Here is a 19041-nt window from a genome sequence, read left to right on the forward strand (position 1 = left end):
CCCCTGTGCCGCCCCCCCCCGCTCCCCCCTGACCCCCTCCACCCCAGGGGTCACCAGCCCCAGCTCTGCTCCTCTGCCTCTGAGGGTTTCTGAGTTCTCTGGACTCCCTAATTTAATTTATTCTCTCTGAAATATGTTCCCTCTGGCACATCAGCTTTTTTTTTTTCTCTCACAGAAAGCACTGGCGGTTTAAAAATACCTTTTTTGGGTACAGCATGACAAATTCATCAAACTCTGCCTTCGACCCCCAACACGCACTCCGAACAGTTGTCTGGGAGAGTCCTTTAATTTCCATGCCAGCACCGGGGCTTGAACTCAAGGCCTCACGTCCTTGCTTGGTTTTTTGGCAAGGTGGGTGCTCTACCACTTGAGCCACACCTCCATGTACGCCACAAATAGTATTCAAGCATGGATGGAGAGGCTGGCCGACATGTCATTTACAGGCTGTGGCAGAGTACATTCCAGAAGCTTCGCACCCAGTGCCTCATCTGATCCACAAACATAAAGTCCCTTTGGAGAAGGTAGGCTTTGTGCGGCTGACTGAGCCCTCGTGGTGATCTGGGCTTGCGTCCCCGGCCTTCCGCTGGGGGCTTCTCTCTGGTGAGAGCTCGTCTCATTCAAGGTCACCAGTGAGAAGGCGGCGTGTTCAAGGTCACCAGCTTTATCTGAAACTGTGGCATGCGCTCAGCACTGAAGGATTCACTTTCTCTTCACTACCAGAGGCCATGGTTCCTTCTCCCTAGTCGTCTGTGGAACCTGAAGATTTCCGCACACCATGCCACAGCCCTCAGTCTGTCCGCACACTGTGCCGCCATTGGCCTGGGCCTGGGGTGGGTTTGTCTGCTAGGGTTTGGGAAGCACGCACCAGGCTTTGAACTCAGGGACTTTTGCCCCTGTCGGGGCTGGCTTTGAACTGTGATCCTCAGCTCCGTCCTGTGAGGAGTCTGGATGACTGGCATGAACCTGGGCCCGGCCGGGGTGATGCTTCAGTGCTCTTTTCTGGGGGACCTCCCTGGACAGGGGCTCCTGCAGCCCCGAGGGGCCTACCCGGCTGGGTCCATGTTGCAATGGGACATCGCGTGGCCCCCGTTTTAGATCACTGCATCACACGGGCGCGGTCCATGGGCGGCTTCACCGTTGAGGGCGTCTGTCACCTCCACTCACAGTGCCTGCACACACCAACGCCACAGCCCGGCCCTGACGCAGTGCATGGCTTCTTCCTCTGGGCAGAGGGTGGGGACCAGGCCCAGGCCGGAGATCCTCCAGCCTTGGCCTCCGAGTGCTGAGCTTGCAGGTGCACGCCTGTAGACCCGATCGGCTGATTCTCTGATTCTATAAACCCCATCTGTGGCTTGGGACTTCAAAGAAACAAACTATGGGCTCGGCCTGTCGGTGGGTCATAGAGTGTGTGGAGAAGCCCGACTGCCTGGCCCTGAACATTGCCTGCTCCCTCCTCCCCTGCAGCTGCAGTTCCTCGGCGGAGCACCTGCCAGCCACTCGTGTGTGCAAGGCCCGGATGGAGCCCAGAATCGTTGTGTGTTTTCATTTCCATGCCTTTTATTGGTTGCTTGATCTGGGCAGGGCTGGAGTCTGACCTCAGGGCCCCAGGCTCGCTAGGCAGGTGCTCTACCATGGGAGCCATGCCCTCAAGCCATGTTTTGCTTTAGTCAGTTTTTCAGATAGAGTGAAGAGGTTTTGCCTAGAACTAGCCTCAGACTTCAGTCTCCATACCTTTCCTTCTGAGTAGCTGGGATTACAGGAGTGAACCACCAGGCTGGGCCCCTAGACTTTCCTTTTAAGATAAGTAAAACAGTGAAGTAAACAACTTCTCACCCTTGTGGCTGCCGAAGTCACACTCAAGGTCACCTGGAGAAGCAGGTGTGGTGGCTGAGCCTCCCAGGTGATCTGGGATAGATCTGGAGCTTGGGACATGGCCAGCAGTTGTCCCACATCACTTACATTACACATCTATAAACTTGTCTTTCCAATGAGTAGCTTTTGCTGGGGAACAGCACGCGGGCCTCCTTCTGCAGGACTGAGGACGCTCAACAGCCATGCTACGGAAACCAGCAAGGGCTGTTTGGAGTGTAGCTGCAGAGCCTCTGGCCTCTGCTTTCAAAGTGGGGTTAGTGTGCTGGTGACAGGGTCCCCGCCAGTGAGCCTCCCTCTCTCCCCCCCCACCATGCCACGGGGGATCACAGGCCACGGGGCGTTCACAAGGGGTGCGCGAGACAGGCAGGCTTGTCAGGGGAAACCTGAAATAACATTAAAGGCTGCACTGGGTCAGAACACCCCATGCATCCCGAAACGATGCTCCCTTACCCCACGCACAACACAGAGGGGCAGACCTGGCGGGACACAGGTTTGGGTTTGGGTTTTGGTGCCCGTTCTGGGGCTTGAACGCTGGGCCTTCTGCTCTTCCTTGGCTTTTTCCTGCAAGGCTGGTACTCTACCACTTGATCCACAGCTTCACTTCTGGCTTTTTTTGGTGGCTCTTTGTAGATAAGAGCCTCATAGACGTTCCTGCCCAGGCTGGCTTTGAACCTGCTTCTCAGATCTTGGCCTCCAGAGTAGCTGGGTGGTTCTGCAGCCACCCTCCTCCCAGCCTTTGCTCTGGAAGTTTCCCTCTGGGTCAAGGAAGGCAGCCACCCTCATCTGGAACTGTTCACGCTCTTGATGTCATTAAACTTGGGACTTTGAATTACGCACAGAAAAAACCCCCATCTCACAGCTAGTAAAGCAGAACTGAAGGCAAACTTGGATGAGAGTCTCCAGCTGGAACATGGTGGGCAGCACCGTGGGCTGGCAGCCCGGGGCAGGCTCCAAGCTCCTGGCTCTGAGGAATCCAGGCACAAGGTGGCCATGCTGTTTCTTCCCTCTGAATTTTCAGGACTCCTCCACTCCCGTAGATTTCTACAACACTGGAGAGGGACAGGGGTTTCCCTAAGTATTCCTGTTCATCAAAAGCCTTGGAGATAGCCTGATTGTTTTTCTCTCTGTTGCTGCGGTTTGATTGCTGGAGGAGCTGCAGTTTCTTTTACAATGTTTCCCGTCTCCTTGAAAATCTCTAATAAGATCCAGACAGATATCTAAGGTCATTAAAAACAAACCCAGTGCCCACACAGCACTGATTTCCTGTGGGAAATCCCAGCACTACACCTCCATGGTGGCTGGCAGGCAGCTAGCAACATTTTTTTCATGAAATGTTTTCTTCAAAAGCTGGTGAGTCCAGCCAATGGCTCAGGCCTAATGCTTGCTACTCAGGAGGCTGAGATCTTGAGGACAGGACTTTGAAGCCAGACCAAGCAGACGCTATCTTCTATTAACCAGTCAAAAGCTGGGCTGGAGACCTGGCTCAAGTGGTAGGATACCAGCCCAGAAAGCAAGCTGATCAAGTAAGTGCACAGCCCTAAGCTCCAGCAAAGCACTGGCACAAAAGTAAAAAAAATAGACATTGCAAGGCTCACGTGCATGCGTTGAAATATCACACTGAAATCCCCTCATGAAAGCAGCCCTGTCCCAAACGGGCAGCTCAGGCCTGTTATCCCAGAGGAGATGGACTCTGCCTTATTCCCCAGGCCAAGCCAGCACCAGGTGCATGTTCACCAGGTGCGTCCGCAGGAAGGTTGTTACAACGTTGGCCCCCAGGAGCCCACAGCCCCTCCCTGCAGGGGGGCATTGCAATCTGCCTGGCCTCCAAGAGATCATAGCCCATTTTTTATTTTCTGCTTCCTTGTTAAGACCTAGATAAGCCCACCCCAAACTCCAGTTCTTTGCTCAACCCCCAAAGAAGGCCCAAGCCCCTCACTGGCAACAAACAGTCCTCACTTGTCCACAGCCTATTCCTTTTCCATTCTTCATTTTCCTAACATGAGCTACTAAGAGGCTGAGACCTGAGGATTGTGATTCAAAGCCAGCCAGGGCAGGAGCATCTGTGGGAATTGTATCTCCAGTGAACCAACAAAACACTGAAAGTGGAGCTATAGATCCAGTGGTAGAGTGCTGACCTTGGGCAAAAAGGATATCCTTGAACTCAAGGATAGCACCCAGGCCCTGAGTTCAAATCTTATTACCAGCACATAGGAGCAAAGTGGATTTTCCTTCTGTCCTCCCCCTTCTCCTCCCTCCCTCCCTCGTCTTCTTGAGAGCTTCTGGTGCTGACACCCACACTGGTGAACATCTGGGGTCAGAGGGTGTGGACCCTGTGGGTGGCCCAAGTGTGGGCCACTAAGTCCACTCCACCCTTTTTGCATGAATGGAATAAAATGGCAGAAGACAGACAGCTCCGGGTCACATCCAGGCTTCCATTGACCTAGCAGAGTGGGGTACCCTCCGCCCTTTCTGCCTAGTTCAGGGTTCTCCAGGCCCTGGTAGACTCAGGGCCACAAGGAACCTTCCCTATTGGGAAGATGGAGAAAGGAGAGGAATGGACTGGCTCGACGGTTCATTGTCTGTGGGTTTGGGGGTTGTGCAAGGGTCTGGATTTTGGGGTGGGCTTTAACAAGGAAGCAGAGGATAAAAATGGAGGCCCAGGGAGGTAGGATACACTGCCTGGGTGAGGGCTTCCGGCTGGGCCAAGGCCCCCATGGCAGCCTGTGCACCAATGCAGGGTGCCCTGGCCTTGTGCTGGACCCAGGTTAGGAGGCAGGAATCGATCCTTACTACTCCATCTTTAGATACATGAGAAGACGCCAAGGGCCAGGAGGCAAGGCCTTCATACAGGGTTTCTTCATGCATAAGAAAGATTGGGAGCCACAGGGAGCCATGGGAACGAAGCAGATTCCCATCCTTCCCAGAGTCAATTCTTCCGGCACCTGCAGCCCCGCAGCTCCGCAGTGCCCCTGGCGGCCCCCTGGGCATGTGAAGCCCTCCAGCTCCCAGCGCCCCTAGCGGCCCCATGGGCACCTACAGACCTCCAGCTCCACAGCGCCCCTAGCGGCCTGTGTGTAACGAGATTGAGATTGCAGCCTGTTGGGGTAGAAAAGCCTGCGGGAGACTCCTGTCCTGTTGTTCAGCAAAAAAGCCAAAGTGGTAGAGCACCAGTCCTGAGTGCAAAAGCTAAGGGCCGGTGCCCAGGCCCCAGGTTCCAGCCCACACGTGCACATACATGTACTTGTGTGCACATGCACAGCACACCCGCACATGCACACACACCATGCGTGCACAGGCACACACGAACATAAACACGTGTTCCTGGAAGCCTTCTGAGGACTGAAGGCCCTGGCTGCAAAGAAAGCTCCACCTGAGAGGAAGAGGGGAGAAGCAGCTAAGGGGAGAGGAGGGAGGGTCTGCCTCCCCCTCCCCATGATGATTAGGTGATCCCTTCCCATAGCCCACGCATTGCCCAGGGTACTGATTTCCAGATCTTTCCCCCTGCCCCAGGTCAGGTCTGTGCTCTCCTCTGCCCTCCTCTCAGGTTCACGCAGGTGGACTGTGGCACCACAGGCATATGGCTGCTTTCCCAGCTCCAAGGCCTAGTTGGGTGTTTGTGCCAACCGGCCAGTAGCTAAGAGGCTTTCCTTAGTTTCCTGGTGCCTTACTCTCACTTTCAAATAAACTACCTGTGCCCCGCCTTCTCCCCCCTGAAAATTCTTTAGTTGGTGGAGAAAAGGACCAAGGTTACTAGAAGACATCAGGTAGTAGGGTACTGATGTCTTTAGTGTGGAGTTGCCTGTTTCCCCTTTTTTTCCTGGTGCCAATAGTAGGGCGCAAACTCAAGGGCCTCACACTTGTGGCCAGCTCTTTTGCTCAAGGCTAGCACACATCCACTTGAGCCACAGACTCATTTCCAGCTTTACTGGTCATTTGAAGGTGTACCATGGGCTTTTTTGCAGTCACTGGCCTTGAACTGCTATCCTCAGACCCAGCCTCCCGAGTATATGGATGAGCCACTGGCACCTGGCTGTCACAGCAGATTCCTAAAGCTGAAAAGATGTTTCCCAAAGGCGAATCTGTTGAATGATCCTTCACTTTGCACCCCACTTAAAATTCTTCAGTGATTTCTTGCTACCTTGACCCTGGCTCAGCTCTTCAGTTTACTTCTACACTTTAGCTCCAACCACACCGCTGTGGTGTGGCTGAAACTTTTACAGGCTTCTGTGTGCGGCCTCCCCTCCGGGCTCCTGAGAGCAAAGGGGATCACCTCTGACACAGGTCTGAGCTGGATCCTTTCTGTGTTCCAACTGCACCTCTGTGAGTCTCCATCACAAAACTGGTAATCCTAAGTACTCTAAAGCAGAGGCGTAATTCTGTCTGATCTCAGGTACCTACCACTCAGTAGCTGAGCGCTGGTGGCTCACACCTGTAATCATAGCTTCTCGGGAGGCTGAGATCTGAGGATCGCAGTCCATGAGACCCACATCTTCAATAAGCTACTCACAAAAAGCCGGAAGTAGAACTGTGGCTCAAGCAGTAGAGTGCTATCCTTGAGGGGCTCAGGGACAGCACCCAGACCCTGAGCTCAAGCCCCAGGACTGGCAAAAAATAAAAAAATAATAAATTAGTTACTAAGACTCATAGAAGAACAAAAAGGAAATTCATTTGAAAACTTTTTCAATTTTCTAATTTAATAGAAATAACCAAAACAATGTGGTTCTCAAACAAGGCTTCAAACTAATCTAATACAACTTCTACAACACATTCCAGAGCATTGTAACGAGAATTATTTACAGGCAGCTAATGTATTAAATAACCATGAAAAAGGAAAAAACTTGGTTTTATTACACACCAGCAAAAAACACAGGAATGGAACAATTAGAAACTGCAACCTTGTTTAAAAAATTAAATATGATCATTTAGAGAATACAATACCACAGAAACAGCACTTGTTCTTCCATAATCATATTGGAGGGCCATTAACCATGTGCAAAAAACAGTAGCAGGAGCAGTGATGGTGGTGAGGAGGAAGGCAGGAGTCACTGGAACAGAGGTACTGGTAAGGATGCTGAACTTAACCCTTTGTATGCAGTGCTTCTATATAGAAAGATGAACAGGCTTTCCAACTGCACAAATCCTTTCTAGAGGAGTATGCACCTTTCCCTGCATTAAAAGCTAATAAAATGTCAACATTTTTCAGACCAGGAGCAGACATTCATTTCATTTGGAAGAATGAAATTTAGGCCACAATTGAATGGGAATACTGCAGTACACTTACAAAGTCATTTTGGTGTCTTCTTACATAGAAATTAGGTAAATTTAAAATACTTTCCATTTTTAAGTACCACTTGCTAGAAAAAGGGTTAACCTTAACTTGATATGTCTGTAGTTTGATAGGACAAATACTCCCACTTAAGTTATTTTTTAAGGTAATTTTGTTTCTAAAATGCAATCAAACTATATAAAGGACCACGTTATTAAGAAGCTAGGACAGCAGGAATGCACCTGACCAAGAGGAGCTAAAACCAGAAATGTCCGTGTAAACTGTGGCATATAAATTTTTTCCCTAAAAAAGTACCTTCAAATTTTATTTTACTCACACAGCTACTTTAAAAAAATATGCAATTTTCCCCAATGTTTAAAATAAAATGCCACAATATATTGTCATTACCTCCAACATACATTTAAATTTCTTTATTTTTAAAAAGACTGGTGATACTGCATACAAACTTTCCTACAAAACCACCATCTGGGAGAAGATTTCTGACATGCTGTTAGGTGACAGACATAAGCAGTGCTATTGCTTCATCGAGGAGGAACCGACTGGAGAAAGTGTGCCCAATCCAACTGCAACACCCTCAAAACCTCCATCACCTTCAGCAGTAATTCATACAGAGGTGGACATTCAGAACTCATGATAGAACTACTTTAGTTAAGGGAGTTGGGGTGGGATTTTCATAAAGCTACTCACTGATCCAGTGCTGAATATGCAAATAGGAGTAGGCATGGCTGGCTTTGCCAGGAAGAACTAGCTGTCCTCAGGCTGCTGAGTGTGAGCAGGGGTGGGTTCTGGGAACAGGTATGAAAAGGGGTGCTGGGTAGGGGGAAGACACCTTAGCATCAACTCCCATTCTGGACAAACCAAGGGCAGACTTGGAAGACTAATAACACTAATCACTAATAACTGCATGTCAGGAGACCAGCTGAGGTAAACCTACAATATGCACACTTTAAAGCATTTCTTTGGATTAACTATAAATCTCAAAACCGCTTATGAAGAAAAAGTCAAAGTTAACTTTTAAAATGTCCTTATGTAAGAAACACTATTCATTAAGAACCAACTTACTGGTTCCACAAAGAACAGTGACTCTCGCTAGCCTGAAGCTTACCCTTCTTCTGGTCTCCAAGTGATACACAGTACAGACCCCCAGCTACCCTCACGTTTGCAGCTCTCACTTCCAGGAAGTAGTGCCTCACTACTAAAGCACTAAAAATCCCATCTCTTAGGTCCACAGAACAGCCTGAGGAACAGTTAAGTCTAGTTTTCTGATAGGAAAAGTACATCAAAAACTCTGAAAGGCTTGAAGGAAACGTTTTGTAGCCTTTTCTCCAAATTTAAAATAATGGTTCTTAACAAAGACTACACATGTCAGAGTATCAAAAGAACTGACTTCAGGAACTGATACTCAAATGTCTGTCTTGTAAAACATAAATTAATAGGAAACACATTATAATTGAATATCAATTAATGTTTATACTTTTAAATAGTTATGTCAAAGCTGAACAAACCAGCTTAAAAACACAAGGATCAGTATACAAGGAGGTTCAAGAAAATTTAAAGCAAACATCATTTATGTTGGCTTGTTGGCATTATTAATTTAATAGTAAGTCCTCAGCAGCAAGATTTATCTTTTGTCAATAGAAATAACACCTACTGGACCCTGAAAAGAGCATAGTTTTGAACTGACTGGTTTAACAGATCTTCAAGGAAACAAAACTCTCATCCAACACAAAAATATCTTTAAAGGAACACATTATCTTTTTAGAGCTCTAAATATTGAGATATCTGCTTAAGTTTTGTTTCTCCCCAACTTGGGTGAACCTACTTATGACCTGAGAATTTTAGAGAGAATTCATATAAGGAGCTAAATACTAAATAGTAGAGGTCAAAGGCTTAACAGAATGAAGCTATACTGCAACTGCTCACTTTCTAAACCTGCCCCCTAGATCTATGTCTATTTATAAACTAGAATCATGAATATCACCAGAGAAACAGATGTAAGAGAGATGCAGGGTTATATAGTTTTAAGCATTTTTAAATGATCTTTTTTCTCTCACAGAAAACTCTATTAGGAATTTGAAAGTGTAGTAAAATAATAAAACAGCTTGCACACAGCTTGCTTTGTTTTTGGTAAGTCTTAATTTATAACAAAGAAGAAAGAAAAGCTAAAAGGAAGCCAGGGAACAAAAGTAAACAGGCAGTAATAAAATCAATTTTGTTTAAATACACCATCAGAAGGCCTGAATCACATTCCTATTTACCCTATTCCTTGTTAAGAAAAGAAAAACCACCCAAACAATCTGTATGATAATTTCTTTAGAATACTTTATTTGATCCAATGTGAACTAAAAAAATTTACTTCTTAGACAATCAGGTCAATTTCTGAGTGGTCTGTGGTCTGAACTGCTTCAGTGGAGTTACTAAAAAGGCAAATGATTTGCCACAAATCTGCTGACATCTGAAAAACATCTAATGGGAAATTCTTCTATTTTGGTCACTTTTCATTCTAATGTATCCACATAAAAGCAGGACTAAAAAATTTTAATCCAACAAAAGAGAAGCCTGCACAAAGTCTAGAATACACGTTTTGAGTCTGAGCAACACGAGTGAAGAGAAATGAACCAAAGCCAAGCTGGTTGTCTGCTTCCATTGCCAGGCAGGCTGGGTGCACTGTGGACGCCAGTCCGGGGGAGAGTGGCTTATTTCCTGCACTTACAAACAGGATTCTTCTAGGTCTTTTCAAGCCCCAAGTCCAGGCAAATGTCCCACTTGGTGGACAGATGAGGGATCTAAACCCCACCGGGTTTTATTTCAATATTGTGGTATTTCAGTAATAAGCTGCTTCTGAAGATTTTCTGAGAAGTCTGTTCTCTATTAAAATAAGATAGAACTTCAAAATATGAATGTGAACATTAGAAATAGACAGCATATATTACAAACCCATTTTTGATAGGGACATTAGTAAGAATACACATTAGCTTAAAAAAACAGGCTCAGCAAATGTTGCTGATCTGCCAGTTTTAGTTCACTATTTACAAATAAGACAAAGTGAATTACAGAAAATTTTACACATTTGGTAGTTGACAGATTACTGTTTACCAATAATGCTCTATTGGAAAACTGATATATGAAGGAAGACTGGATAAGAGCCAGTTGTTACCTTCTCAATCAAATTTAAATGTACAGAAAACTAGTTAACTTTGAACAAACATTCTGCCTTGTGTGGGAATCGCTGCGGCCGGCTGATCTGAGTGGGAGGTGCCGTGTGTGGAACGGTTCTCTGGGAAGTCATCACATTATTTCCACAGACGATGGAGGTGATGGTGCCATCAGTGGTCATGGGTGAGGACAACACAAAACTATTGTTGAGTTCATGCCAATTTAAAAACTAAGACAATGGGGTAGGAAGGATATACTTTCATGATTCAATGCACATCTGCATGGACATTAAAGTGGAATCTGAGCCTCTTTTTTTTTTTAGGAGAAAAATAATAAAAACCAAGGGGAAAAGCTTAGAAGTTGTTTTAATAACTGCGTACTCCAGTCCAAAGACAAGGTATTGAGCAACATGAGCTTTGTGTACTTATGTATACACACCCAGTGTCCTACACTGTTAATACTATGTGAACAACACTCAGAGAACATCCTCAAATCATTTCACTTTTGCTCTTTCACTCACAAGTCGCAAAGTGTTTCCCCCACCCCTTGCTGACAAGCACGTCTCTGTCCATCAGTTCATTCTAATACTGGTAGACGCTGTCGGCTTCCTCTAGGAGGTGCCCACCGTAGGCAGGATATACCACAGCAACACTTAAATAAAAGCATTTTTTCTTTTCTTTCTTTTAAAAACAACTGATATAAGTCCATGTCACTTTACTTTATGTGCACTGGCCTCTCATCTGACTTCAGGCGTTTTCTGCGAGGCTGAATAAAGTCTTCGTCAGAGTCCTCAGTCACCTCACCGTCATCCTCCTCCTGCTCAAACTCTGGCAAAGGCGCGAAGGTCCTGTCTGAGTAGATCTCTGTGAGTTTATCTTCAAAGTACAATGCCACTGCCTTCCCTGCCTGTGCTACTTCTGAGTCAGCCTGCAAGCAAAAGAGAGGAGCCGTCACCCGTGGGCAGTGCACACGCCTTCACCAAGCTTGCATGGTCTGAAAAGCTTACCTTCAAATTAATCTCTTGTGTGTCTGCATAAACTTGAACAACTTTCATCATCTAAAAAGGACACCAGAGTCAAAAAAAAAGGGAAATTATAATCCTTTCTAAGTTAAGAAACGGCATAGGATTGGCGACGAGTCAGCCATACGAGGGAACAGACTGCTATATAAATGCTTGCTCAACTTCATACAACATGACCAACTTTGTGTACAACACCCTGTTGCTAATGCTGCTGTGAAGCTTCCAGAAATCTCATTCCAAATCATCAAGGTCAAGTTTAGCAAGAATAATCTACCCAAGAAGAAAATATTTGTGAAACAAGTGAAAAGAAATACTGCTTCTAAAAACTGTAGAGCTTTCGACAAAACAACCAGAGTTTATCTTTATACAGATGGCAATACAGTAACCACAAATTAATTTCTCATAAATGTCATATGCACATTCTTGTCAACTTGAGTTCATGAAGGACTTGGGATTATTATTTTGTAAATGGAAATCAGTAAGATTTTACTAATTTACTCCTGTGGCATATTTTCACCTTATAAGGATTTTTCTTTTTTTGGGGAGGAGGGGGTAATTCAAGTCCTGGGACTTGAATTCAGGGCCTGGGCGCTGTCCCAGAGCCTCTTTGTGCTCAAGGCTAACGCTCTACCATTTGAGCCACAGCCCCACTTCCAGCTTCTTTTGAGTAGTAACGGAGGATAGGAATCTCATAGACTTTCCTGCTCAGGCTGGCTTTGAACTGCAATCCTCAGATCTCAGCCTACTGAACAGTTAGGATTATAGGCGTAAGCCGCTGGTACCCAGCAGGATTTTTTAAAATAATAAAATGTCACCTAAAGAGCTAGATAGCTACTGGTAGACTTTACATATTCAATGTGATTTAACTAAAACAGCAATATAAAAAGTTTTAATATTCATCTTTATGAAGACTTGATTAGATTCTCATCTAATTCCATTTTTCTCTCCTACAATGACAACTGTCCCTAATAGTAACAGACTTTATTACAAAAGTAACAAAAGTAAATTTCTTGACAGAGGCACAAATCATGTTTCTTCTTAAAGTATGTATATCATCACATTTTTATCCTCAAAAAATAAACAACTAAAATGAATGAAAGTCACACTGCTGAAACCATAAAACTCATCATTATATACTCTGAGTTATTTTTCAAGATGAGCCATCAGAGATACATTTATGATTTTAAGGCTCTACATATCAATAAAATGCCAAAAATATGGGTACAAATAAATTCCTCTTCAAAGTACCCAAAATATCATATCCAATCAATTTACTTAACTGCAGATTACTTTCCATAATTAACCCAACTCACAGCTCAGGAAGGGCATTCAATACATTCTCAATATATTGTATCTAGGTACATACTCCAAATTATACATTTTAAAAATCCCTTCTTTGGAGCTGCAAATAAAGTCAAATTTTGCTTTTGAAAGAAATGAAGCAAAAAAAAATTTAATCAAAGAAAATTCTTTCACTAAAAATAAAATTTAAAAAATAACCCAAAATAAAATAAAAACCCAAAATAAAAAACACATAAGCCAGTATTAGGTTGGAAGCTAACATACTTCATTAAACCTTTCACAGTTCTTGAAGATCAGACGAACATCAGCCACAAAGTCATCTGGGATTTGGTAATGTTGGGAATGTTTTTTTTGAAGTTTCTTTTTCACGGTGGACAAATCCATTGGTTTCTTTATTATCTTGTAGTAGTTTGGTATCTAAAACAATAAAAAAAAGCAGATAAGAACTGCCCAAACATGTCTGAAAATGCATAGCATATGAATCACATGAGGTCTTTTACGCCCTCTGCTTCCGTCCTGTCCTGAGAGCCTAGGTGCCAGCCACATGTCATACACCTCTTGGACGACTCCATATTCTCAACCTTTAATAAATATATATATATATGGAAAAGCCAGGGGAGCCTGCCAAAACAGTCACATCTGGAACAGCCAAGTTTCACTTATTATTTTGTCCCTTTTTAAGAGAATATGGCCAGGCATGAGTGGCTCACACCTGTAATCCTAGCTACTCAGGAGGCCGAGATCTGAGGATCATAGTTCAAAGCCAGCCTGGACAGGAAAGTCTGTGAGACTCTTATCTCCAATAAACCACTAGAAAACCGGAAGTGGTGCTGTGGCTCAATTGGTGGAGGAGGAAGAGGAAGAGGAAGAGGATGAATTGCTGTTATGATCAGAGCATCATATCTTTTAGAAGATACCTCAGGAAAATATGATTTTATGTCAAAAAGAAGTCTCAGCTTGTAACAATGGAGGAGACAAGTTTACTATTAATCATTTACTGTTCTGACCCTATCTACTTTTGGCCAAAAAGTTTGGCCAAATATAACTGAATATGGAGAAGCTATTTAAGGCTTGTTTATTGTGGCCTATTTTGAAGTGGAGTCTGTAGCCTAGGGTAGCCTTGAACTCTGGATTTTACTATATCAGTCTTCTGAGCTTTGGGCCACTCTCTTAATCCCAGAAGAACTACCTAAATACTTCATGAAAAGAAACATAGGCTTTAAATCTGTACTTTAAATTCATTTCTCAGCTTACTCAGCAAAACGTCAACTATCATTTAATATTTTCTTGCCTGCAGCATATGCAATAATATATTATTGAATTAACAGCCAGCAAATAAGATGTATGTATCATATTCTTATGTTACTTTTTAGGCACTGAAAACTTCTGGGGTACTTTAGATCCTTGATTCTTTACAACAAGAGTCATCACAGAATAAACAAAAAGTAGTTTTTTTTTTTCCTAGTGTCTTTTCTCAATCTTGACTAAATCAGAGGGTTTTATCATAGCAGAGCTAGCAAACACATGTGTTAGTGTTTGTACAGGACACTGTTGTGATCTCACACAGTGATACACACTTGACACCCCAGCCTTTAATGGAGGAGGACTGCAGTTATACAGAAACCAACCAACCAACACTAAACAGAAAGGAAATGCAGAAGAGTATGTAATGTCTCCTGTAAGATCACAAGTTTGAGGCCAGCCAACCTAAAGTTTCAGGCCAGCCATCCTAGTCTATTCAGACCCTATCTCAAAAATGAGTGTTTGCCTAGCATGCATGAAGCCCTGGGTTCAATTCCTCAGTACCACATAAACAGAAAAAGCCGGAAGTGGCACTGTGGCTCAAGTGGTAGAGTGCTAGCCTTGAGCAGAGAGAGGCTCAAGGACAGTGCCTAGGCCCTGAGTTCAACTCTAGAACTGGCCAAAAAATAAAAGAAGAAGAAAAGAGCTGGGCAAAGTGGCTAAAGCCTGAAATCCTAAGCTAGGTGGGAAAGGTCATGGATTGAGGTAAACCCAGGCACAGACGTTCCTGAGACGCTATTACACACAGAGCTTGTGGTGTGCAGCTGTTATCCTAGAGACGGGGAGAAGCACAAGCAGGAAGACAGCCGCCCAGTCATGCCAGGCAAAAGACCCTGCAAAAAATCCAAGGAGTCGTGGTTCAAGTACTTAATTAAGTACCTGTTTTACCTGAGTTGAATCCAGCACTGACTCCCTCAAAAAAAAAAAAAAAAAAAAAAAAAAGCCAGGTGCCAATGGCTCTCGCCTGTCACATCCTGGCTCCTCAGGAGGCTGAGATCTGAGGATCATGGTTCAAAGCCAGCCCAGGCAGGAAAAATCCATTAATTATCTCTAATTAACCACCAGAAAACCCAAGTGGCACTGTAGCTCAAGTGGTAGAGAGCTAGTCTTCAGCTAAAGAGCTGAGGGACAGTGCCTAGGCCCCAGAGTTCAAGCCCTACAACTGGCAAAGAGAAAGAAAAAGAGAAAGAGACAGAGAGAGGTAAGAGAAATGGAGAAAGGAGGAAATAAAAGTTGCTTGATAGCAGGGCGCTGGTGGCTCACGCCTGTAATCTTAGCTACTCAGGAGGCTGGGATCTGAGGATCGTGGTTCAAAGCCAGCCCAGGCAGGAAAGACCGTGAGACTATCTACAATAAACCACAAGAAAACCGGAAGTGGCGCTTTGGCTCAAGTGGTAGAGCACTTGCCTTAAGCTGAAGAGCTGAGGGACAGCACCCAAGCCCAGAGTTCAAGCCCCATGACCGGCAAAAAAAAAAAAAAAAAAGTTGCTTGATGGAAGAACTAAGTTTTCTGATTCCTAGTTCAATGTTCTTTTCATTGTAATTGTTTCGCTTACATTTTAAAAGTAAAAAAGATTAATTTTAAAAGTAAAAAAAAAAATTCACTGTCTTATCAGGGCAATAAAATCTCTTAGAGCAAACTATTATTTTTTAAGATTGAGATCAGGTTTTGACAATTTCACTAATTACCTGGTACTCTACCACCTGAGCCATGCCTCCAAACCCTGTAATCTTTTTAAAAAACAGGGTATAGCTAAGTGGCCCAAGATGGCCTCAAACTCCCATTCCCCACCCCAGCGGGAGTAATAATATGACCCATCACACCCAGCCCAAGAACCTGTAATTTTAATCAAATGAATCGGTACATCTATTTAGATCTAATGAAATTCCTGATTCATTAAGTACTTACTATGTTCCAAAGTACTACACTTAACACTTTACACAGGTTGTCTTATGTACTCTTCAAAATAATAAAGTAACAAGTGTTAGAATCATTACATAATGTAGTATCAAATTGTCACCTTATGTTCCATAAATTATACAACAGAAATTTTTTTTTCTAAGATGAGATAGGGAAAGATGTTGATTAGAGGATTTAAACTGTAATTTGATTGGAAGGTTAAGTTTGAGATCTACTGACTCTTGTGGTGTCCACAGTAATAAATTACACATTTCAAAATTTTTAAACAGGTTTAATAATCTCACCACAAGTATGTTCAATTGGTGAGATGATGGGTGGATGTATGAAAATCTTTATTAAACTTGACCAAGTCTTTCTATATATACATAGATCACAACGTAAAGCCATGCCCCATTATTATTTGTCAAAATAACTTTTAAAGAACCTCAGAAAATGTTGAGTCTTGGAGGACCTTAAAAGCTTAATCAGGAAGACTGAGCTTCACTACAAGCTCAGAAGTCTGGAGCAAGGTAAAGCCCGTATTCTCAAGCATCACATGAGATGACTTTGTCACCAAGACAAGTAGATCCGGGTTTGCAACTCACCGAAACAGGAACAGGCTCCTGGAATTCAATACTTAATTCATGGCAATAGAGGTAAAGCAGAAGGCGTTCACATTTCTGGTACCACAAAGAAAAGGAAGACATATTTAGTATCACCTCATCTCTGGTAAGATATTCTTGACAATAAGATTAATTGCACTGTGAAATGTTACATATTTACATATCTACATATCAGCTATCTAAACAAACATATTCAAAAGGAAGCCCATCTGCCTCCCATATAATTTTGAAATTATGTCCTGTTCTATCTGAAATAAATGAAGTGTGCCTTTACTCTAATGTAACTAAGGTAACAAGCACTGTTTATAGAAACAAAACATAGTTATAACACCAACATATAGCACTTTGTGCAAAAATTTGTGAATTATTTGGTAAGAAGGAAATAAATTATTACTCTATGGTAATATGGAAATAAATTATTACTCTTGCAACACACAGTAATTCTCTCAAGTGAGCAAATCAAGTATTCTTACCCTTATTTCAAGTTGACTCCACTCAGGTTCAACATATATACAACCCATCTCTCCTCAATCCAATTACAAAATTTTTCTTTGCACATCTACTAAGTTTCCAGATGTATTTTGCATTTGTAGTTTTCTATCTACTTAAAATGTCTGCTAATGTAAGTTCATACACGTTCAACACACAGTGGAGAAAAGATTTTGCAAGTCTAGTGAATCACGCTTAATGGCCACAGAACTAGGTGGAAGACATTTTATTCTCAGAAATGAGCCTACAATCAAATCAGCAACAGCCAGAGTACAGTGAAGAAAGAACATTTGATTTCATTTCTAACTTATCAGAAACTTAGAAGATTTTAAGGCATATATGTGATAGGCTTCTGGAATGCTGGTACTAGGGCTTATACTTAGGATATGGTAATGACCTTTAGATGTGATAGGCTTCTTAGCTTTTTTTTTTGGGGGGGGGAATGCTGGTACTAGGGCTTATACTTAGGATATGGTAATGTCCTTTAGCTTTTTTGCTCTAGCCCTAGTACTTCCTACCACTCGAACCATAGCTCTACTCTGTCTTTTCTGGTGGGTAACTGAAGATAAGAGTCTCATGGATTTTGTTGCCTAGGTTAGCTTCAAACCATGATTTTTAGCCTCCTGGGTAGCAGCACCCAAACTTCATTTTTTTTTTTTTTTAAAAGAACACTTCAATATATAAAAATTGGATTAAAGGTGGAACAAGAATAAACAGAGAAATCAGTTACAAAATTATGGTAACAGTCTAGATAAGAAATTATGATGGGGCTGGGAAGGTGGTTCACTGGTAGAGTGCTCGCCCAGCATGCATGAAGCTCTGGGTCTATTCCTCAGTACCACATAAACAGAAGAAGCCGGAAGCAGTGCTGTGGCTCAAAGTGGTAGAGTGCTAGCCTGGAGCAAAAGAAGTTCAGGGACAGTACCCAGGCCCTGAGTTCAAACCCCAGAACTGGAGGAAAAAAAAAAAAAAAGTTATGATGGCAGTCTAGGGTTGTCATGGCTTGGATTCCTCATTTCTAATAGGCTTCTAAACTGAGCCATGGAAGTGAATAGTGATAACTATTTAGTGATAGGGAATACTGAGAAGGGAGAATAGTTCTTTTATGTTATTTGATTTCTTTTGGGGGGGGGGTAAAGATTAAAAATCAAGATTTTAAGGGCTGAAGGTATATGACTCAGTGGTAGAACTAGCCTGAGATCCTGAGTTCAAACCCTAATATGGCCCTAAAATAGAAAAAAAGATCAGGATTTTAGTTAAAATATGTTAAGTGAAGAAGCTGCATAAGCATCACAAACTGAGGAGTATTAGAAAAGATTTCAGAAATATGCCATCAGATCGTGGAACTATAAAACTCTAAAGGTCTGTGTAACACATAGACAAACAGAAGCAGCAACCCTAGGTAAATAGTTAACAAATCGGCCTATTTGACACTTACCCTTTGGTCCACAGGGCTCAATCCCTGTACGGTTTTCCCCTTCTTGCTGTGCTGCAAATTATCACAATCATATTCAACTTCTGGCTTCCCAATATCTCTGCAAAACGTGCATATCCAGTCCCCACTGTGCAAGAAGACAGGCAATTAGTTCATGTGATTGTAATGAAGTGTGCTCTAGACACAAACTCCCTGAATGCAAGTTTGTTTTCTTTAGTTTTGTATTTTGGATAAAGACTGGTTGCCACATTACATGAACCTACTTCCTGAATAAAAGATATGGAGAGCCTTGGTGTCTTATACTATGTTGTCATGTGTTATACTTGCCAATCATAAATTAAGACTTACTTCATGTCAACTCAAAAGATAGAATACAAAAACACACACCGATAAGTACCAGCACAGCACATGTACAAATAAATACCCCTCATCTTTTTAATACTCTTCTTTTTTTTTGGGGGGGGGGGGTGGGTGCATTTACTGGTGGGTTTGAATTAAGAGCCTCATGCTTGCTTGCTAGGCTAGCATTCTACAACTTTAACCATGCCTCCAGCCTAGTTGTTTGGGAGAATGAGTCTAGCAACCTTTTCTGCCTAGGCTGGCCTAAGCCACAATGCTCCAGATTTCAACCTCTCTGAGTGGCCAGGATTGTTA

The 19041-nt window shown here is 43.3% G+C and overlaps 1 protein-coding gene across 2 annotated transcripts in view; it reads right to left on the reverse strand.

The window, feature by feature from the left end:
- Positions 1 to 6539: 6539 nt before the first annotated feature.
- The window catches only part of Trim33 (tripartite motif containing 33), an 82322-nt gene continuing 69820 nt past the window's right edge, over positions 6540 to 19041 (reverse strand). The window contains exons 16-20 of one of the 2 annotated variants that reach the window (XM_070006395.1): positions 18391 to 18514; positions 16446 to 16520; positions 12903 to 13055; positions 11322 to 11372; positions 6540 to 11242 (exon numbers count right to left, since the gene is read on the reverse strand). In XM_070006395.1, the coding sequence (XP_069862496.1) occupies positions 11030 to 11242; positions 11322 to 11372; positions 12903 to 13055; positions 16446 to 16520; positions 18391 to 18514 (616 nt within the window). In that variant the 3' untranslated portion in view covers positions 6540 to 11029. The remainder of the gene's footprint in view (positions 11243 to 11321; positions 11373 to 12902; positions 13056 to 16445; positions 16521 to 18390; positions 18515 to 19041) is intronic. The other variant, XM_070006396.1, reaches the window with a different exon arrangement.

The sequence above is a fragment of the Dipodomys merriami genome, unplaced genomic scaffold, assembly GCF_024711535.1.
Source record: "Dipodomys merriami isolate MVZ:Mamm:240054 unplaced genomic scaffold, mDipMer1.0.p SCAF_7, whole genome shotgun sequence".
Taxonomy (NCBI): domain Eukaryota; kingdom Metazoa; phylum Chordata; class Mammalia; order Rodentia; family Heteromyidae; genus Dipodomys; species Dipodomys merriami.